General features: G+C 36.0%; 1 protein-coding gene across 2 annotated transcripts in view; it reads left to right on the forward strand.

Moving 5' to 3' along the window:
• Positions 1-24,246, forward strand: part of LOC139985515 (uncharacterized) — a 103,880-nt gene that overhangs the window by 61,176 nt on the left and 18,458 nt on the right. The window contains exon 1 of one of the 2 annotated variants that reach the window (XM_071999995.1): positions 8,865-9,714. The exons of the other annotated variant lie outside the window; for it this stretch is intronic. Within the exon in view, the coding sequence (XP_071856096.1) occupies positions 9,696-9,714 (19 nt within the window). The 5' untranslated portion in view covers positions 8,865-9,695. Of the gene's footprint in view, positions 1-8,864; positions 9,715-24,246 lie in introns of those variants that run through there. 2 annotated transcript variants of the gene reach the window in all.

Genomic DNA, 24,246 nt, shown 5'->3' on the forward strand with positions numbered 1-24,246 from the left:
GTTGTAGAAATTATGAAATATCTTTGAAGCGAGTGTCTGATGAAATTTGGAAGCGGATATTCGATTCGTTGTACGTGTTACGTATATTCAATGAGAACTGAAAATCGTGGAAAATTGACCGAATATCAATTTTCTTGCAAACGTTTCGTATCCCGTCTGTTGGAGAAATTATCAAATATATTTAAAGATAAATTTTAAAGCGAATAATCGGTTCTTTGCAATAGGAGGCATAGGCGTAGCTGAAAATCGTGGAAAATTGCGCTGAATAGGAATTTTCTTGCCAATGTTTCGTATCTCGTTCGTTGTAGAAATTATCAAATATGTTTGAAGATAAATTTTAAAGCGAGTAATCGGTCCGTTGCACTAGGAGGTATAGGAGGAGCTGAGGAGTTTCAATGGAAAATTGCTCTGAATATCGTTCTTGTTACGAACGTTTCATTGCTCTTTCGTTGTATATGGATAACATTACGCATGCAAAATAAATACAATGTATGCAATAGATTACATATTCGTAATAACGTGTACTCTTCCTTCGGTAGATCATAGCTAGGAAAACTTGAAAATTAACAAAAGATTCTATCTTCCCCTATACGTGAGTATCTGACCGCTAGCCGCTGACGCTTCGTCTCGTCCTACGCAACTGTTTGAAAACAGTTTCACTGCGATCTGCGATTATTCACAAAATCTGCAGCCAAACTACCCAAAGAGTCATTGTATAAATATTTTTCCAAGATCCTAATCTTAACCATTTTAGTGTCACGCAGCGCGACCGTGCTGTTCGCGATGTGTGATCACGATCGTCAATTCACAACGCTCTCAGTTCCAAATGTGACTCATCAGAATTTCCTCTCGTAATTACTTTTCTTCAAATAATCGTAAGCCACCTGCATAAAGGAAAAGACAGAGCAGCACGATCCTGTCACTCGATATTTCTCGTAAATAAATGAACGCAATCTGTGGCACTGCTTGGCACAGTAAAGCGCATATTCTTAAAAATCCCTGCCATTAAAACGGTAAATACCCCAACAATTTCGAAGAGAGTAATCCCTTATCTTGGAAACTTACTTACTTTTAAACCATTAACCATAATCTTGTATCCGATAGCGAACGCTAAGTAGTGAACAACTAATTCTTAAAGATATACCCAATATCTCTTATTATGCACGCTAAATGTACCCTACGCATATTTGGCTATTATGCAAAAGAAGATGAATTATACACAAGAATTTTCCAGCATTCTGACGTCAACAAATTTACTACGAACTTGAAAAGGAGATGGAAAGAAGAAGATATTAGGGTCATAAAATATATTACTTTGGTACTTTTTTAGATAAATAAGGCAATAAAATTATACTATTTATTCCTGCAGCGTATTTCACATAGCTGCAATTGAAATATCTAAGAAATCGTATTCCTTTGGAAAATATTACGCTGTCGTATTATCTGAACAACCCTCGACACAACCGTTTCAACGTTGCCTGTATAATGCTATTTTAAATAAATATAAATTCCCTTCCGAATTTTATTCCTATAATGCAATTCGCTGTAATCGACGTATATATAAAAAGGAAAATTTTATAAATTTCTACAAAATTACAGTATTTCATTAGATCATCGACTCCTCGATCGATTACGATTAATCACCGTTTTATTGTTACTAACAGCGAATAATTAACCAATATAGGTTATTGCATAATTTCTATAATTTCAAACATGGTTCATGGAAAATTAAAATCGATGGAATACAAGGAAGAAAAGAACCTTGGCACAACTCGATCTCAACGGCGATCGCAATCAAAAACGCTAAAGCTTATCCGTAACGTTTCTTGTTACGTAACCGATGAAACTATACAGAGAAACTTAAAAATATCAACAGTTAAAGAAGAAATTTCGAAATTCAATAACCGCTACAACGCGAGCTTCACTAAACATTCCGATCGTTTAGCAACTCTCCTTCTAAATGAATTTGACTGAAGAATACTGAAAATCTTATCGTAAAGTTATGTTTTATGCCACGATAACTCATCGTAATTGATAAAAATTCTCTATGAGAATTGATCGTAATTGATTTCTATCTAAAAAAAAAAAAAAAGAAAAAAAACAAAAAAGATCTTGGAAGGTATAGAGAAGATAACAAGGATCGAAAACTAATTGGCTTCGAAACGGATCCACGTCACGTGTCGTAGAAATGACTCAAAGTATGAAACGTTAACTACATGTACAAAACATACTAAACATTGCGAACCGTCTGAAAGGGACATTCGTCACCCATGATCCTAACCGACCATATGGCTGACCTTTGCTTGCGACTTAGAAGTAATACGGTTATAGCTTAAAGATTAAGGTTCACTTATTCATTTTAGCATCCGGCTCATTTGCCAGAAATGAATATAGTTACTTTTTTATTTTTTATTACCACGGTCGTTTGACTACCTCCACTTTGTTTTCTCTTAGTTCACCATGGAAACGCGTGGTTTCCTGTCCGTAAGATTTTGTAATTTCGTTGAAATCGTTTTTCGAGAAACGTTTCAATAAATATTCCATCAAGTAAATTAATCAGATGTTAATTATATTAATCGTATAATATTAACGATTATTTGTTAGACAACGCTGATTGTTATTAAACTTATTAATCGAGAAGTTTGGTAAAATATAGCACAAACGTGCTTTTCCCAAAAGTTAATGCTTCTGTTTATATTTCAGTTATTAATTAAAATACACCCTCGATCCGATATATTTTAGTTTCTCAGAGGAACGATGGATAAATACAATTATCCTTCGCTCCGTTCTCTGCAAAGAAATTCATTTCAATTCATATCGTTTCTGTTGCCTACATTTTCTATATTTCCTATATTCAATTTTCTAACAGTCAGAAAATAAACGATACATTCTACGAATCGTAATTTGATCCTCTCTCGTCGTCCATTTCTTCTCCACATCTTCTCTACCCATCTCGATCGATAATTCTAAACGTGTCAAAACAAGCGATTTTACACTGAGAAGAATCCTTCGTCGATTGCAAGTGACGCTTAAGATAAATCAGATTTTTTGCTTCCGGTCAAGCAAGAAGGGGACAATGTCCGTTTTAGATGCGGTGACGCGAGAGGATCTTCTCAATGGCAGGTAGAAGCGGAAACGGTTAAAAGTCAACTGTGATCCTGATTTTTTTGCCCATCTGATTTGACTTCCGACAGGTCCAGAACGCGAGATTCGTAATAACGGCAAGGGTTACTTCCCTTTGCAGCCCTTTTTTCTGCATCAAAGCTCACGATGGACCATATGGACATCGCGGTCAATCTCGACCCTCTTCCTCAATTATTATTTCTATTTTGTTTCTAACGTATAGAAAGTATGGTCCTTTTCACGCTGCAAAGAAAGGGGACAGTCTGTGATAAATGATATCTTCGAGGGATGCAAAGAGGCTTAGTTTACTTCTGGCGAAGGTCGAAGAAAACTAATTTATGTAAATTGAAAAATAAATTAGGAATAAAAAATTTCGAAGCTTAAATATCAGGGAAGTGGGAAATTCGAGATTTTTTATATATGTAAATTCAATTCACTCGTTGTATTTATAAAATACAAAGTGGACATTTTAAAGAGTTTAAAGTCTCGCGAATTTGTCGGTTTAGAAGCTTGAAATTTTCAATGTTACAAAATGCAACAATTCTGGAAACGAATAATTCCCACAATTTGTAGGTTCTATATTAATTATTATTTCTATATTAACGGTTTTATATTAATTGGGAGTGTAAAATTCTAGAAAATTCTGAAATTTACAATATTCCGATATTCGTCGATCTAAAAGCTGAAGAATTGAAAAATTCCAAAGTTTAGAGGTTTGAAAACCTCGAAGTTTAAAAATTTCCATGTCCTGAAATCGAAAGATTGGACAACTGGAACGAATTTAAAAATTCAGAAATTTGAAAACTCGATTGCTCAAAGATGCTGCCCTCATCAAAAATGTTCAAATCCGACGAAATTGTTTTATGTATCTCAGGTATTAGATATTCAGCTTAGACAAGCAGTTTAGACAATAGTTGTTCAGAAAGTTATACATTACTTTATTGCACCCGAAAATACCGCTATTAGATTAACACACCTCACAGATGTTCTACTCTTTTTGCTACCATCAGGTATAAGATTTTTCTATCGTTTCAGAGGGATTTAAAACAAATAAATCTTTCCTGTAACGAAATATTGGAATAGAGGTAACGGATTATCTTAGTTTTGTAGTTTCTTCCTTTCTTATTTTCTCTTCTTGATTAACTGTGTAATAATAGATAATACCATTAAACAATTATAATATAAAAATATAAATAAAGATAGATTAACGTAAAGATATTTAAAAGAATTCAAAAGAGACTATTTTAATTAAAAAAAAAAATGTTCTTCCATAATCAGTGAATATTAATTAAAATTCATTTGATCTTGCTTTTTAGAAGAAAATGTGTAAAATTTCTCTTTTTTTTCATACTCTTTTTCGTTATCACGAATGACACGTTTATGCTACTGTGATAAATAATTAACTATTATATCAACTATTTTCGCAGCACGCAAAGTGTCCATTTCAACCTACTTTTCCATACGAGTTTTATATTCCTTAATTACTAAAGGGTTTATTAGCCTGCTGGTAGTAACGAAGGAGGATAATAAAAGTGGCAGCATTAATTAGGTAGGCTGATCATCAAATTGCAAAGAAGGATCATTCACAGGGATCCACACCGTGCAAACGTGTAATTCTAAATTATTTAATTTACATCGAATTAATTGCAAAATTTAAAGATTAATATTCTCGTTACATAATTACTATTCTTCTTCTCACGATCTTTCCAGCAACTATAATATGTAATTATGACCGAAGATTAAAAATATTAAAATATTGAACGTGGTATCGATACATCTACCTTTCGTTCAGTTCTATTCTTTCTTCTAATTTTCCAAAATATCTGAATCAATTTAAAGTACTTTTAAATAATAACAAATTCGGTATATTTAACCCTCCACCCTCTGATATACGAGTGTATATTTAAACAAACGGTTATTACTTATCAAATGAAATTTATCGCGATAAGAGTTCGTTTTAACTGTAATTTAAACTAAATTATATAAAAGACCAAGTGATCATTATAAATTGCAACTTGTTCTCCGTACAATCGGCCTTCCTATTATACGTTCTTTCTCCTACCTTTACCCTTTCTTTCTTCATCTTCTAAATCAAACCCTTCGTTCAACCCTTAAACCTGAATTTAATAAATTTAACACGACAATTGGCCACACGCTGGCAGCATTTCTATCTGTAGGATAATAACTTAAAAATCTTTTGTTAAAAGAATGTTACCAATGCAGTGAAATTTAATTTAAAAAATAGGATTTCTATCATGACAAATTCCAAAATATGCAATTCCTATGATCGTTTCCTCCACGTTGTCCGAAACCTCAAATTTGAAGACTCGCGGTAAACCAAAGAAAAACATACGCAGTTTGCTGGAAAAGCCTCGCAAGCAGCAGCGATATCGCTTGACCATAGATACATAAAATACATTCTTAAACAGATCGAAGAACGTTTATCGTAAGAAGATACGAGGGATCGGAACCGCTCTCCTCGCTCGTATATTTGTTAATCAGAATAATTAAGATACACGGGTTCGCAGTTGTTTTCATTAGGAAAATCTTTGTCTTTGGAATTCCTTTCCTTCAAGAAAATCAACTGTTGCCAAACACGATAAATAAAGGCAAATCAGTCAGTAATTCTCCAATAATGAAGTCTTGCTGTTTGTTTCTGCGTTTCAGACGTTGAACGAGCAAACAAACGAGTAACTGCTCGGAGGCAATAAATTAAAAAGCAAGCAAATGTATCATTACACTGTAAATATTCGGGATGGTAATTTCGTCCTTGTTGAACATCGTAAAATAGGAGATTGTCTGCATCCGTACATTTTGCATATTATGTAGAAGTTGAAAGGTTTGGGATATTCGCAGGCCACTGTTCCAAAAGAAAATAGTGACTGTGTACTTCTTGGGTAGAAATGAAATGCACGATAGTACGTAAGTAAAATGAAAGAAGGTTTATTATTGTCAATATATAGCGTATACTCTTTCGTACGGATTGACGTACCTGTTCGAAAGGTGGTTCCGAGAAAAATGATCAGATATCATAAATTATTCGTATTTTTAGTTTCTCTGTTTTAGAATTCTTTATTTCTGTCTGCCCTTCGGCTATGCGGTGACTTGCAGTTACACGTACAAAATAAATTGGAATGATGGTCGTAGTTTAACCTAAACTCTGTCAACATGCTTATGTATATTCTTGTATTTAAAATTAATATCAACTTATATATATTTAACGCCTTTCTTATTTAATGTACGTACAAATTAACTAATTTTCTGTCTGATAGCGATGACTCGATCTAAGCGAAAATTGCAAATGTATGCATGAATTTTAGTAATTTTCGTACTAAGAATTTCTTATCGTATTGGTATCAGTCATCTACCTATTTCGTGATACAGCGGCTCGCAAAAGTATTCGTAGTCTCACTTATCGGAGAAAATCTTTACGTGCGTATATTGTGCGTGTTGTGTAAAACATTTTGAAATTTCATTAGCAAACAAAGAATGAGTCGCGATGATTATATCGGTAAAGTTTGAATCCAAGCTGAAAATATGCAGCGTGTCTGTAAAAGTTGTCGCCAAACTCGCGAAAACAAGCAAAAACGTCTTAATAAACATAAGTGTAAAACCAATGTTGTTTCGAACTTCTCAGCGTACGTTCGATATGTCCATCGTTTATTTCGATACACGCGTCTCCTCATAGCCGCACGCACGCGTTGAAAAATCCCCGGCATCATCTAGCAGCAGTTTTCGATTCGTTGCATCAATCGAATGAACGGAGCAACTGGTTTATCGTATGTACCTTTACGCATTAAGCTTCTCATAATTTCGAAACTAGTAGTTTTCCAACTCGCGTTTCTGCTTCTTTCAGCGAGTTCTGCAAGTTCCTGAATTTTGCTACCAATTTTTGTAAACATTCTGCGCACAGATACATAGGAAGGGTAAAATAAATATCGCAAACTTATATCTGATAAACGTACGCGATACGAATAGTCATTTAGAAATAGTCCCTGGATACTATGTACGCTGTGACTAATTACCATTATGGACGTTTACCTATCTATCCTGCAAAACATGTCTAAATTAGTACCAAATATCCTGCACACAGCTTTTATCATCGCTTAAAATTGTGTGTCATTTAGAGTGCCAATGAAGAACAGCGCGCGTACGTTTCGTTTTTGCTCCAAAATGTTCCATCCAACGCACGAAACGTATTCGCAACGCTCCTATTCTCGGATCGCTTTGAGCTAAATCTCGTAGATTCGCGAGGTTGAAAAATTACATAAACATGGTCTGTGTTAAAGAAAAAGTTACGCGCCGTGTTAAGAAGATCAGTCGAAACGCGTCACCCCTTTACGTAATTGCCGTTGCAGTGCACGGAAACGATGCAGCGTTTCCCGGGGCTGAAAAGAGGGAAAACTCGCTTCGCCTGCCCTCACATATCGTATGGTCCGGAGAAGCTCGTCGTCCCTCTTGCGTGGGTGGCTGCGCGCGTTCGCTCTCCCATCCGGCGACACGCACACACATTTACAGGCGAGCGATGTATGTGCGCGCGCTGTACTCGATGAGCGGCGTTGGCATAGGTACGGACCGCCGGTGGCGGGGATAAGATAAAGCGCAGAGAGAAAGAGAAAGGTCAGAGTGGAGGGGATGGGCGGTGAGACGCGTGGGAGAGGAGGGACAGCAGACAGGAGCCGAGAAACGATCACGAGGCGAGAGAAGGAAGCACCTGGGGCGCGATAAGGATGCTCCGACTGCCCTCTACTCGGGTAGGGGTAGAAAGAGAGGCAATAGAAAGAGATACAGCCCGAGAGGGTACACGCTTCTCCTATGGAAAACACGTAAGGACTTAGGAAGCGACGTGACCTGGCGGGAGAGGCTTCAGGAGTGGGGATGACCGCAAGAGTCAGGAGAAACGTAAAAGATCAACAAGGATGAGTAATGCTCTGTGCTGTTTACTAGAGAAGGATACACTCTAGTATGAAGAATAGAGATAGGTTTTTGGTACTTTTACTTAGAGAAAGAGAGACACGTATGACAAACAAGCGACAATGCATAAATACTATGAATCATTTCATAACGGAGGATGATGCATAAGACGAAGTTAGGGCTGCGTATAGGATTCAGGGAAAGACGCGCGTAAAAAGTAAACAAGGACGCTTAGATACCGTATGTTGTTCACATAATGTAGCTGGAATTAGAAACACAGATAGATAGACGTACTTTTGTAAATACTGATCGATGGAAATCAAAGGATACGCTTACTAGAAACTAGATACTATGTACTAGAAAGAGAAACGCTGTCCTGAAACGCGTGAATTTCGATGCATCTTTTATCGTTCAACGTACGGAAGAACGTACATCACGTAGGTTTTAATAAATCCTGGACCAACGTTAGTTTCTACTACCAAAATGAAGAGAAAACAGATAAAATATAGAGTATAGAAAAGAGAAGAAACGTTAGAATAGTGATGTTCAACATTGTAGCGCACTGGGGACCAAGAGAAGCGTTGGTGGAAGGGCGTAAGCCAGAGAATAGGGGAAGAGAAGCGCACTGAAGACGGGGAACGAGTGAGAGCAAGAAGGGTTGCATGCTAGTGGTGGGGAGGATTATGAGTCGTCGGAGTGGGGGTCGGGCGGTCGAACGGAGCCGAATACGGGGAAGGTACGGGGTGGGGGGACAGGTAGAAGGGATGATGAGGCTCTCGTGCGCAGACTAAGAGGAATTGTCAGAAGCACATCGTGTCATTTCTCCGCGGTGAGTTGGTCTGTAACGACCTGTTCTCTCGTGCGGGCTCGTGGTGTTCCTCTGCATATACGTATATATATATAACTCGCACATCGTCACGTCGGTTCAGTCTATATGACCACGCTCCGTCAGAATCGGTCTATCTCTCTCGGATTGTATCTGTGTGTCCGTGACAGACGATAAGTATCCAGACTCGAGCCGGGAGTACGTTATTCGTCCGCAGACCATCGTATCGCGTGCATGTGACATTCGAAGACAGTGTATCGAAGCAAATTAAAGAGCCAGATAGAAGACATAGTGACTCGGTGATCGTTGTGCCGAATGGACGAACTTGCGTTTCGTGAAACGGACTTTTGTTTCGCGGAACGTAATTATCGAGATACACAGAAGCTGTGAAGATTTGTTAGTATCGTATTATATTAACGTACGAATACATAGATAATCGTTTGTGCGCGTGTAAATTATTTTTCGTTCTCTTTTTTATATTCGTTATATTACTTCGGTAGTGATATACGTTAATAATATACGATAGTTATACTCATTAGTCATATTCGTTAGTTATATTCGTTAGTATTATAATATTTAATATAACATTCGATATAATATTCTGTGTATCGTTTGGTATAATATCAATACAAGTTGGAGTATTAAAACGAAGTTGTCCTTGCATCGTGCAGCAAGCGAAACAGTGATATATTAAGATTTCATTTTTGATGTGGTCCCTGTGAAGAAATCTCGTGTTAAGTGCACAAGCTACACCATTTATTTGGATCTTAAGTGCCTGAACTGCTGACCTTGGAATTTTATAATTCGATCACGGCGCTAAACTGAGGGAAGAATGGATTACTCGACGAAAGGTACGTCTGCTCTTCTTCCTGTTTCGTGGTCAGGTGACTGGATGAGATACGCCTCTCTTTCTCTCTCTATCTCTCTCTCTCTCTTTCTACGCCTCTCTTTCTCTCTCTCTCGACAGAGAGATACAGATAAGAGATTTTCTCTCGTCGCGTCGATCGATTTCTTGCGTCTCTTGTTTTCGGTTTGTTCCGCTATTTTGTTGCTTAATAGTGATCGTAGCTAGGACTCTTCTAGTCCGAGATAATATACAGACACAAATGGGAAACAAAATGGTTTCTTAATAATAGATTTATTAAAGATTCTTGCAGAGATTGATTAAGATCCATCGTATCAAACACCGCTTTTATTTTTTTCGTTCTTCTTAGTTCAATCGTTGCGTATCTATCGCGTACACAGAGATCGATTAAAAGTTAAAGATTCGTTTTGAGACGAGACGAGTGACGTTATGTAATTTGATCCGTAAACATACCGTTGCTGGTCGTGTAGAATCTATAATTAATTTTGTCGCTATTTGATTCGCGTGTCGTAGATGGAAACTCAAATATCCTCGGTAACTTCGAACATCAAATGTTACATGAAATTGCTAACAAGAAATCGATCGAGTTCATCTTCTGAACATTTCTCCGTCTTAATAGCTCGTTGTGGCTGTATATTTTTAGTTTCTTTGAGAATAAACAAGTAGAGAGGATGCTGCGGCCGATCATTTTCTAGTAAACCGCGAGATTAATTATAATTATAATTAATTATTTATTACAATTATATTAATTATTTATTATAATTAATTAAGAGAACGAGAGGAATATTTCAGATGTTCGTTACAATTAGTCAAAATATCCTATCTAACGTGTTCTAATTCAATGAATAATTCAAGATTCTATCTTCCACTCTCTGTATCTTTTTCAAACTATATATTTGCATCGTCAGAAAATGGCGAAAATTTCACATTGGAGCAAATCAAAAACAGATAAAAACGATAAAACATTGATTCTCGTCAGATTCGAAACGATAGATAGGATATTTTAACTAGGTAGGACAAACTAACGACGATCTAGAACGTTAGTCCTCTAAGGACCAAACGATAAAATAATAACAAACACGTAGACGACGTTGCTTTGCTCGAGAACAAATTTGCAGATTCCACGCGGTAAATTTTATTACGCGAGAAACGAGTTTCAAGCTTCGAAAACTGCAAAGATTAAAAGTGCGAATCTTCGAAATTTCGATTTTTCGCCATTTAGAGAATCGTCGAAATCTCGGCAATTTTGTAAATAAAGCGTTGCATCGTCGACGAAGGTGGATTTGTTAAAAAAAAAAAAAAAAAGAACGCTACTGAAAAATATTCGAATCCTTCGCTCAGACGCCATCTTCCTATCGCTATGTATAATCATTCGAATTAAGCACATCATTATGTTCCATTAACACGGCCATTTTAATTCCATCGTGCGGAGACTTGAATGCCACCTCTCCGAACAGCCGAGATCAAAAGTCGTCCATCCCGGAAACGCTTTATTTTCGTTCGGTGTTCTTCGAGTCTTTTCAAGGAGACCGATCAGATATACAAAAAAAAAAAAAAAAAAAAGAAAAAAGAAAGAAGCAACAAACAAGTAGAATTCTTTTATTAGACTTCGACAAATTTCGTTCGATCTTGTTTTCCACCTTTCGCTATTTTAACGAGGCGTCTATTGTTTTTCGAATCGACCTAACGCGATGTTAAAGCCGGTTTATCGGTGGCTTGGGAATATTTGGGCCGAGAGGCAACAGGATGCGAGGAAACGACCGAAATTCGATGGCTAATGAGCAAGTCGAGTACTACAACAAAGAAGAAGATGAAGAAGGAAAGAGAGATATTATCGTTCGTGACCGTTGTGTTTCGCCACTTCTGTCTCTCTTCCTCTTCATTCTTTTGTCTCTGCTTTCGCTTTGTATCTCGATTAACACAGAAAATATCGATGCCTATCGGTATCTCCATTAAGTCTGCGTGTAATGGGATTTTCGTTTCAAGAACGCGGCGCACGTTCTCCATTGAAATTCGCGTGTCAATGTTACGCGAGACTCCGTTTCGTTCGCTCGCTGAAAATGCTTGATAAACGATAGACCTGTGCGTTTCGTGGTTTCCTTCAGAGCCGATTAGTTCCGAGTACGATTTCCGCTATATCGAAAACAGAGTGACAATTACCTTTTAATTTTCCATGTGACTGTAACTTTTCTTTCGATAACGTTCCTGAAGGTGTTTCTCGAATAGAACGTAGAGGAAACAGAAATTAGGTATCGAGAGTTTATGAAGCACGGGAAGATGAAAATTTGTAAATAGAGGGAAACGGAAATCAGATGTGAGAGAATAAATAAGAGATAAATAAGATGTTGAGAAATTTGATTAATTCGTTGAGCTGTTTCTGTGAATTTTATTTATCTATTAGAAATTTCATTTTAATCTTTGATATGTTTAATTGATAAATAAAAATTCAGATGGTCTTTTTTTTCCGTAAAATCTCGATAAAACGAGAACTAGTTCGGTTAACTTTGCGGAAACAAAATTGACGACAGAGATTTTCTTCTAGTTTTCGAATTAGGTCAGGCGAGACGGTTTTATCAGAAATTGAATTCTTTCGTCCTTAGATTTGTATCTGACGGGAAAAATATAGCAAGGATGATAAAACACGATTAGACGAGAGAGAAAGAGATAATTCGCTGGTTTCATTGTTCTGCAATCGAAGATAAAATAGTATCCCCACCAAAGTTTCCAATGATCCGACGTGTTGGTAATCGAAGGATTAACAGATTTTTTCGAAATTTGATTAAATGGCACTGGAAATGTTATATAGCTGGTATTATGTAATTTCGAATGAGAGACAATTGTATCTCGGCAAAAATTTCTATTGTAAAGATCAATAACAAGCTGACTTGATCGAGAAATTATCGAAAGATTGAACACGAATGGGAAGAATAGCGTAACATTTTTTTTTTTTTTTTTTTTTTGAGAGTTAAAAAAACGAACATAATCGCCGACTTACGTAATATCCGATCGAAGTTGATCTGTTTAAATGCAATTTCTATTTTTCAAATACAGTTAGACCACGTTAATTGAAATAGTTATTACACGTTCGTATAGCTTTTGTAAGAAAAATTTGTGGAAACGAGTGCATGTAAAATATTACGATCTCGTTGTTACGTAATCTTCGATCAAGATTAACGTTTATCCACCAAAAGTTTCTATTTTTGATTAAACAGAGAATTTTCATTTAATTAAACAAGCTCGAAATTACTATCTTTTTTTTTTACGAAATTTGTGAGAGAGAGAGATGCGTTGGAAGTATCACGATTCTAATTTTACGTAATTCTAAATTAAATTGATTTCTCTAATTTCGAACGAAATCGTTGAATTTATTTAAAAAAAATCGTTAAATATCTAAATACTTGTACTTGAAAAGAAACTTATCTAAAGGAGCCACGATTTCTTATAAATCGATGTCTTCTAAATTTAAATCGAATAATTGTGTCTTCTCTAAGAAAAATTCCTATTTTCGAGGAAAGTTGTCCAAAAAGTCTCGTACAATCGTCTGGAAAATGAATTCTCAATCTTTGTATATACTATACATATACTATACATTCTTAGAGCCTTAAATTTCCCATAAACGCATAAACAAACCAGTGAATTTTATTTCTTTGCCTATGCGAATAAAAAATGTAAAACACAAAGATTCGCTGTGTTTTACATTTTAATTAATAAACTTGTAGGATGATTCATCGTTTTTCCATATCTTTGCATTATGTTTCACGTTCTGTACGCTTTCACACCCTGCAATTTCCCATAAATATATCAACGTACGCGGTCTACTGGTAGCAGCTAAAACAAATTACTATTTGTATCTCAGCTGTGTTTCTCTGCCTGTGCGCATCAAAATGTAAAATATAAAGGTTCGCTGTCTAATAGGAAAACTTCCATCCTGATTTTCCATTGTTACATATTTTTTGCATTATTCTTCTCATTCTGTAAACTTTCACACCCTGCAAGTTCCCATAGCAACATAAATATCTGCAGTCTACTCTATCAGTTCTATTCCTTTAGCTACGAGCATAGAAATCTATCATAAATAGAAAGATTCGCCGTCCAATTACAATACTCCCACGATGATTCTCCTCTTTTACATCTTTTTTTTTCTATATATATTTTCCATTACTGGTCGCTCTTTTTGCCTACACTTTCGCGCTCTTCGATTTCTCCAACGCAAACGCACAAACAACAACCGCACGAATTCACCGACTAAAACGAATTTCCATCTCGATTTTATTTCTCTCGGACTGTGCGCGTGAAAATGGAAATTTCAATCGGTCAGACGACTTGCACGACGATGGTTCGAGCCTTTCGCGTTTCCATGCGTAACCTATGATGCTTCTTGAAACGCGACCGCGATAGCACCTAGTCATGTTCTCGAAGGGGAAAAATTCGCGTCCGTGGAACGAGAAGCTTACGAGATAACGAGATTACGGGGATCGCCGCTGACGCAATCGTAGCTCTGGTATCCCACCAGAACCAGCCAGCCGTCCACTCAGTTTCCAGGAAGCCTCGTATCGATTTTTTTCGGCGTCGCTCGATACGCACGCGGTTCAAGCTGTCGTGGAAAGAGGAGAAAAGGCGCGGAGCGATCTCGCGACCACGACGCTGACGTGTCTGAATTCTAATCTATCGACGAGTATCGACAAGGTAAGCGAGAAGGTTGAAAAGAGAAGGAGGGAGAAGAAAACAGGCGACATGCCTGTCCAAGTCCACGTAGATAAGGACCTGAACTCTTCCTCTTATCTTAGAAATTATTTGTCGAACCGCTCCCGTAAAAGGACTGACTGACGATCTTCGAGGATGAAGAAACTGCGGTATCTTGCAGTCAGTCGCATTCTTCGAACAACGTTCCAACGCTCTTTATTTCGGCATTTTCGTTCTTTTCTCGTGATTCTCGCTTTTGCGATAGATACACTCGGACGTGACTTTGAAAGTCACTTGCTTCGCAAAGTATTAGGTCGTCCGTAAAGTTTCTTTCGTTTTATAAGGAAACAATGGATGCACAATATTTTCCGTAAAATAAAGATCACAACGTTCGGAAGATTAGGTGTCATGTTTGTATAAAGATGCGTCGTCGTAAAAGACGTGTCTGTAAAAGAAAGACACTTTTTGGACAAAATAATAGTTTCATTCGTACGGCCGACAAATGGCAGATATTTCGAAACGAGGATTGAAAAAGGTTGAAAGTTCTAAAACGAGAAGATACGAGAAGTCGACGAGGAACTTTGAATTGGAGTAGCAGGTGGTTCGCGCAGGAGTTTGTTCCTTCTTTAGTGGAAAATTTGCCTTAGTTTCGCGTAGCGGAGTTTCGTGTTTGACCGTGAATTTGGAAAGCGGGAAATTTGACTTTTAGCAAGGGTTAATTGTTAATAAAATTTATAATACGTGCGGAGAAAATAGAATGTTGGTTGGAAATATATAACGTTGATTAATCTTCCTGTTAAGCAGATTTAGAAACGTGGAAATCTACTAGCACGTCTTACGAAGAATCGTGTTTGCTTCTTATTTAGCATTTTCGTTTTTACAATTTTTGTTTAAGATAGAAATTTTAAAAATAGCTTTCACCTTGGCATAGGAAAAGAATAATCGATAAAGTTAATAAAGGGATGAATCGTGTAATTTTCTCGAAACAAGGGTCGTTATACTTCCTGCTATGGGATAAGAAAACAGAAAAAGAATTAATGGCGCATCTTGGAATTTCCCATTGATGAAAACTTTGTAGAATGAAAAATAACCGACGACACCAAAAAGTTTCAAGCAGTTTCATAAAATATTCTTCGTCTGGATGGAAGATTTCGAGATGTTCTTTCACGATTTAAAACGTTAATGGCACCGATAACGATCCTTCGTTTTTCTTTAATTCATCGGCTGACATTGCTTTGGAAATTCAGTGGAAAACGTTTCGTGCGATGGAACCAGAACACACGTTACGAGTAACAAGATAAAACGAACGTGTCTTTTTCTCTCGTAGCAACATCCAAAAAATCTTCTGACGGAAACTTTCGAAAAAAGAAAACTTTTAAAAAGCTTTTTAAAGAACAGATCGAAAGAAAATAGAAAGATGTGAAGATACAAATTCGATGGGAATCTGTTGGGGGTAACAGGCGAGAAAAGCAGGTTTTCGTAGGGAAGGGCTGGTGAATTAGGGCGTGGCATGGAAAATCAACCGCTCCCTTTTCTCACCCTCGGGGTCCTTGCCCTCCAACCTTGGTCGCTTATCCTTCGTCTCGTCGGTGGTCGTTGGACAGTGGCGTTTTCGCCACTTTTCTCGCATCGAAGTCTCCGAAAATTTGCTTTCAGAGATTGCAAACGAGTTGTTCTATAAAACTTTGTATCTTTTACAAAGAAAAAAGAAAAAGACGGTCATCTTGGAAAGAGGAATACGTGTGAATTTAATTTTCTAGATAAGAAGAAATATTTTTGACGACTATACTGCGAATGTTTATGCAATTTCATGTTATTGTACCAATTTGTATTGTAACCTTTAATTATAATTATCAAATGAGAATGCAAGAAATGGAATTAACAATAGAAAGTAGAAAAAATTTTTTTTTCATATCAAATACTCTAAAAAGTGTTATGCTTTGGATATTTTGCATATTTTTGCATGTTGCGTGCGTTCTGCGCATTTTTAAATCTTCGAATTTCCTATAAATTCGGATAAAAAGTCCACGGTCTAATAGACACTTTTGCATGCGGCTAATAATTATTTAAATCGAACGATTTCTTTCGGTATGCATCTTATTTCGCGTTGTATAATAATTGTTACTTCATCGCTGACTACATCACTGACCCGATTTTCCAAGAAGAATCGCGAGAACGAGGTGAATCGATAACCTGCATCTCGCGGCTGATTTAGTGGCAGCAATTTTAAAATGCAGATTCATCGGCGAATATAAATAATTCATGTTCTAAATAGGCACCGTATCCATTTATAAAGGATTCCAGGAATTAGGATGTTCTTAGAGGAAAAAATTCAATAGAAATTCGTTCTAGGAAATACTAAGAAATTCGTTCGATTCACGTATATCCGGTGTTCGTATATCGACAATTCTAAACAAAAACGTTCTTTCTGTCCAAAAAAAATTCGTTAAATCGATTATAAGAGCGCGTTAAACACAAAGTAAACTTCAAAATTAACCAGTCAAAAAAAAAACCCTCGCCGCACCAAAAAAAAAAAAAAACAACTTAAAAAACCTACGGATTTACACTACGTTGCTCGTCGTTCTTTTAATTTGACTTTTCTTCTTAGGAACAGGCTTGTGTCGCTTGTGAATATTTTCCCTCTACTCCGCTGTTTCCGCAATTACATATTTCCAACGTCGAGTAATAATCTGAATAATAATCATCGAGCGAGACACGAGAAAAATCGTTATCTTTAGATTACTTCGCATTTTCGCTATATATTACAATTTACAATTTCGTACTCAACATTCTCGTCAAGTATCGCAAATCATTTTATCCGCTAAATCGGCAGCAACGTGGAAACGAATGCGTGTAAAAATTCGAGCATCGTAAAATAGCGGCTGTTGCGGAAGAAAATCGCGGAATCATTCGACTGTCCGCGTCTCACTTTACCAATCTACCGGCTATTGCAACCGCCCTCTTTCCTCTTCCCTCCTCCCTCTTGCATAATATGTAAGCTCTCTCTGGTAACGATCCATACGCAGCGGGTTGTAGATATGACGACCGCGTCTCTAGGTATATGCGGAAACACTCGGTTGGGCCACGTATACGAAGATTCTTTACGTGACATCCTTTGCGCTGGGTCGCACACGTTGGTCAATAGAAATTGCTCGAGAAAATATTCCTTTGATTCGCCGCTTCGTCGTTTCATTGTCGTTGCAACCAGTTATCTAAATCGAGCACGTTTCGGTACCTGTTTTTCGTTTGCTTCCAAATGATATGCAACGAAATGCACGGTACATGGTTCACTCGTACAGACCATTTTTGGAACGAGTTTTCGCTTCTTTTGTCGGTCGAGTCGGTTCGATCGAAGTCAGTAAGCTAGTCGATACTTGGTCGGCACAGTGTAGGCGTTCCATTCTGCTATATCCATCTTTTTTTTCTCTTATTAAGCTTACTCGAAGCTCTTTGCGAGGTTTATATACCCGGTATACGATATTAATCGAATATGGTATTAGATCGTACAAGTATAAGTTCGTTTAATTAATAGCATTCATATTCGGATATTACGTTCTTCTATATTTTGCAACATTTTATACTATCGGCAAAATCCAGCGTTTTTAATTGAACAAAGATTTCAAATAAATATTTACATGTGTAATATGAATATCTTCTATTTGTATATATATTAATAACATTCGTATTCGGATATTACGTTCTTCTTTATTTTGCAACATTTTATACTATCTACAAAATCCCGCGTTTTTAATTGAACAAAGATTTTAAATAAATATTTATATATGTAATATAAATATCTTCTGTTTGTATATATATTAATAACATTCGTATTCGGATATTACATTCTTCTTTATTTTGCAACATTTTATACTATCGGCAAAATCCAGCGTTTTTAATTGAACAAAGATTTTCAATAAATATTTATATATCTAATATAAATATCTTCTGTTTATATATATATATTAATAACATTCATATTTGGATATTATTCTTCCATGTTTTGCAACATTTTATACTATCGACAAAATCCCGCGTTTTTAATTGAACAAAGATTTCAAATAAATATTTACATGTGTAATATGAATATCTTCTGTTTGTATATATATTAATAACATTCGTATTCGGATATTACGTTCTTCTTTATTTTGCAACATTTTATACTATCGGCAAAATCCAGCGTTTTTAATTAAACAAAGATTTCAAATAAATATTTACATGTGTAATATGAATATCTTCTGTTTGTATATATATTAATAACATTCATATTCGGATATTACGTTCTTCTATATTTTGCAACATTTTATACTATCGGCAAAATCGCGCGTTTTTAATTGAACAAAGATTTCAAATAAATATTTACATGTGTAATATGAATATCTTCTGTTTGTATATATATTAATAACATTCATATTCGGATATTACGTTCTTCTTTATTTTGCAACATTTTATACTATCGGCAAAATCCAGCGTTTTTAATTGAACAAAGATTTTAAATAAATATTTATATATTTAATATAAATATCTTCTGTATATATATATATTTATTTGAAATCTTTGTTTAATTAAAAACGCTCGATTTTGTCGATAATATAAAATATTGCAAAATATGGAATAACGTAATATCCGAATATGAATGTTATTAATTAAACGAACGTACTATACTATAATTTTATTAATTAAATATGGAATTTAATATAATAAGATGGAAATTTCATTAAGAATATCCTCTTGTTTCGTCAGACGAAAAACAACCGAAAAGTTTCTTATTATCCGATAGCGTTGAACGTTCTTGGATCGTAACATAAATTACATACGTCGTAACGAATATGAATGCAGCACGAATTATGTTACGATCAGATACATATTGGCCGAGAAAATTGTTCAATTTGTTTCCTTAGTGTTTCGTTATTTCAACGTGTGATTATGTGATCTTGTAGAAATAAAGCTTCTGATTGTCGTTCCGCTTTACGAAAGCTTGGAGCAACGAGGTCGGTGGGAAAGAAATGGCCGATTCAAGCACAGCTCCACGTTCGCCGACGTAATTATGGCGGTGTTACTCGTTGATTATATTCAATAATTTTATAATATCAGGAAGTTCTCATGTTTGTTTCTTGGCTAAGCATCCAATCAGACGTTTGTTTGCCAAGACCAGAGAAATTATTAAATATTATCGGCGTTTTGTTTACTTCCGTTCGACGTCTCGCAGCTGCTAACGTATTAGGTTGGCAACTAAGTGATTGCCGATTTTGTTATTACCACCTAATGACAAAATTCGCAATCACTTAGTTGCCAACCTAATACGTTAGCAGCTGCGAGACGTCGAACGGAAGTAAACAAAACGCCGATAATATTTAATAATTTCTCTGGTCTTGGCAAACAAACGTCTGATTGGATGCTTAGCCAAGAAACAAACATGAGAACTTCCTGATATTATAAAATTATTGAATATATAAATTATTGAATATGATAAAGTAAGAAGAAAAAGGTAGAGACATTAACACGGCGCGTAAGCCGAGAACTTTTTATTTTTAGTCAAGTTTAACAGTTAATAATTGAAAATTGTCGAATGTTGTTCGTCTCGCTGCAGGAAATTTAGTTCTGTCGTTGCTTGGAAAACTTTTAACCCTTTGCACTCGGAATTTTATTTCAATTTCGTTACCAGAAGCTCCCAACGATTTGAAGTATTTTATTTGAAATTTACTTTAACTAAAGAATAAGACAATTTAAATAAATAGAGGAAGAAACAAATTCACTTAAATACCAGTTTTATTAACACTATTTTTGTATTTTGTAATTTTTAAGTGTATGATATATCTTGAAACAATTTCCAGGATACAATCCTGCTTTTCTTTTGCACGTTACACACAAAAAAGTGGGACTCGACAAAGAAATTCCTGAGATAAAAACTGATATCAAGTTCACACTCGACGTAACAGTGCAAAAGGTTAATGGTAGATCCAATGCCAATCTCGTTCACTTTATCCTTTGATTATTGCAACGTTTCATTATACTGGATTTAAAACAAAGAAAAATTGCTTGCAAAAATAAGATTCATAGCCAGGATTAAATCCTACCTATCTACGTAGCAGGCTTAATAGAGTTCCAATTATTTATAAATTACTATCATACTACACACTGCTATATTTTTTCTTTTTTTTTTTTTACAGAAAAAAATTAATTTCAATTTTCCTTCCATCGACTCCGCGTTAAACGTACCTTCAACCGCGTTTATCCATCGGGCAATTCGATCAAACCTTGGAGTTTCCCAAGAATTTCACTGTTTCGATAATCCGTTTCAAAGAAATCTTCTTTACACCGTTTAATTGCTATCTCGCAACGTTTAATCCCGATCCATATCAAATCTTCAACTCGAATCAAATTCTCCAACTACGTACAGTATCTTTCGAACGAAACAACAAACGTGTTCGTCAAACATTCGCTGAATCTCTTGATCGTAGTCGGTTTATTTCCGATAAAAATATATTTTAAACGAATTCGCCGAAAGATAACAGGAAATGTTTCGCTGATATCGATTAACGAGCTCTGAAACGTGGATAGACGTGCTAGAAACAGAGAGAAAGAGAGAGAAATAGCTCGTTAAGATCGCGAGGCGTTTCAACTGGCCGAAAGCAAAACGAGATTTCCTGGTTCCGAGACGATGTCTCGAAACGGAGAAAATGGACGAGCCGGAAGAAATTAGAATATCACGATTAAAGATTCGTTCTGGTTTCGCCGCCAGGCCTGAGAAACAATTTTCCTCGCTTCGATCCGACCGCCAGACGAACGTTGCCTTTCATTTTTCATGCGTTCGTTGCACGGATGGATCCAAGCCGCGTTCCCGGTGTTCCCAAGAAAATCTTGAAAACGTGAGAAACGTGTTTCCTACGCTGTTTTAACATTCTCGCCGCGTCTATCGCGCTTTAATCCTCTTTGTATTTATCCTGTTTCTATAAACCAATGGTTCGGCGTTGAGCTACATAAACGAAAAGGTACAGAGCGAAATGGAAAGTAAAAGTTTAGAAAGAAAACAGAGAGGGGAATTTTCCGATTGTTCGCGTTATTTTCTTATGACAAACGAATTTCTTATATTATTAGACGTAATTAGTCGAACGAAAGAGATCGTCTACACTTTGCTACAGTTCGTTACGAAAATTACGATCGAGTTATTTCGTTTCCTACGAGATTTATGTTAATAAACCATTATGTCGAATAAACCATTCATGAAGCTATGTTTATATGAATAAAAACAAAATGACGATTAACATAATAACTTTAATGTTTTGCCATAAGGATGATATACGAACGTTACATACTCTGAATACACGATAAACAATGTAATAAAACGTGCACGCGTAACGCAACATGCGGAATACTGAGCATCCATACAGGAAGACGCTCTTTACGACCTTACTTACTTAACTATGAATATTATAACAATTATTCGTCTATTTTTCACGTTGGTGCTTGCGATATTTCTATTGATAAAAACGACCTTCTGTCACGATGTTATTCCTTTTCAAAATTTTTTCTCGATAGATACGCGCGAAAAAATGGAATTCTACTGGGTTTCTCGCTGTCTCGAAAATAATTGTCTTGTCCAACGTTGTTCGATTAATATTCGGATAAATGGAATTTTTACGTGATTTCTTCTACGAGTATCTTCTCCTCGAACATATTTGAAAGAAATAGGATTCTATAGTCTCGTTCGATGTATTAGGTTGTCCGAAAAATTTCTTTCGTTTTATGAGAAAATAATAGACGCGCAGTGTTTTTTGTTTTATATTATTTTGTCGAATTACGTACGGTTTTCTTCTGTTGAAATAAACACCGCGACATTTCACAGACATTTCACGTTTGTACGAAGGTGCACTGTTGTAAAAAACACGTTTGCGAAAGAAAGACGCTTTTCAGACAACTTGGTAGATATTCGCACAAGTTGAAATTTTCTTGCAAAAACAATTTTTCGCCAACGAATGGACTTCTTATCGTAATTTTGCTACGAGTCGTTTTTCCTTCGATCTATTCTCGATGACTGGAAATTCGTCGTACTTTCTTGCTGTACTCTCTCAATTCTAAAAATAATACCAAATAGAAAGGAACAAGCTAAGCGACCAATACACACAAAGCAAACAAAAAATCCATAATACATGGAACTTTTTCGTCGTCTTGGAGAATCGGATACGATCCAGAGACTGCTTCTACATTGTTTGCTCCCATGAGCTAGAGGTCAACTCCCGTGTTTACACACGTACAGATCTAAGTTTTCGGAGAAAGACTGTCGATCATGCTGCGACGAGATAATCACGCCTGTATATCTATATACATATTTCGTAATCGTCGTGTAGAAACGTAGAAGTGGAGCTGATCGAAGAAATCGTCTAATTATTGTAATACAGTCGTTGATATAAAATATGATACTTATATAATGATTGCTATGATATATAACATAATAATTTAGTTTTTAGATTTAGTTTCCAAGAAATTCTCCGCTTTTCCATCCTTTTTCTTCTAAAAGCAACTTACAGAGTTTCTCGCGTACGATATTTCGAGTGGCGCTTTCATCAAAATTAATTTCATCGTTTAATTTTCTAATAAATTTCTAGAGGAAATTTCCTGTCTTGTAAAAAGATAATACATAACAATAATAATAATAATAATAATAGTCGTCTATCGCGACCTTGTCTCGGTCGATACAAAGATTCTTTCGTATCTTCCACCGCTATATTTTAAATACCATTAATTCCATTCGTTCGAACAGACACAATTCTTATTTTTAATATCTGTTTGCGTGAAATAATACGTTGCTTGCGTCTGCTCCTCGCGAGAACACGATATCAATATCGATCGAACGTGATAAAATGGAAACTGAAGAAACGTATCGAATACCTAGCTACCTATAGCGATTCAGGACAACGTCAATGGAAACAGACGAGTAAATCGAGGATCAAATTTGATGTATATTAGCTAGATAGCGAGGATGTTGATCGTGCAGGCTGAACGTCGAGGTCACCGGATTAAACCTCGTTTGATCGAACTGATCAACGTATGGTTAGGAATAATTTGCTGGATTAGTGGCAGAATTAAGAGAAGCGAAAGCTGGATGTGGAGTAGTCTCGTGATAAGGCTGTGTGATACAGTTTAGATATCGATCTTTCATCGTCGCAAACCTAAGTCTTGTATCGAGTTGCCTCTTAATACTTCCGTGGAAACTTTGGACCCAAGAGAATTAGAATCTAATCTCGCTACATACTATACAAAGTCTGGCTGATAGAATATTGTTGTTCCATGTACAAACAGGATAGTTACGATGGTTAGTTATGTTATCGGCTATCACGATGTTGGATGCTTAGGATTTTACGAATTTGTACAAGTACGTTCATCTTCGTTATTCTTAGTCCAGTCATGTTGTTATTTAGTATACGTATGCAGATGAGATGTACTCGCGATCAATATTAAGCAGGCGATCGTAAATAGGAAGTGCGTGATAGAAAAGTTCATCGATCTGTTATTTATCGATCGGCGAAGGTAATTGACAGAGAATTGGAAATTTCGAATTTTTTCTCTCTTTTAGTTTAGGATTGATATTCCGAATTTTATTTCAATATTACATAGTTTCTTTTAGATATCGCTTACCCGCAATTCAGAATAAATGGCCAATAGGAATTTTGCCTTATCTTAGGCTAGAAGTTAGAAAAAGATTGGAAGCTAAGAAATATACATTAGGAATTGCGGGAATTAGAAAGGATATTAAACTTTGAAATAACTAGACTCGTCGGAATGGTCTCTAGAACTTTGTATCGTAATTTAGGAAACTTTTACCTGTAGCAGAAATTCC

The sequence above is a fragment of the Bombus fervidus genome, chromosome 3, assembly GCF_041682495.2.
Source record: "Bombus fervidus isolate BK054 chromosome 3, iyBomFerv1, whole genome shotgun sequence".
Classification (NCBI taxonomy): domain Eukaryota; kingdom Metazoa; phylum Arthropoda; class Insecta; order Hymenoptera; family Apidae; genus Bombus; species Bombus fervidus.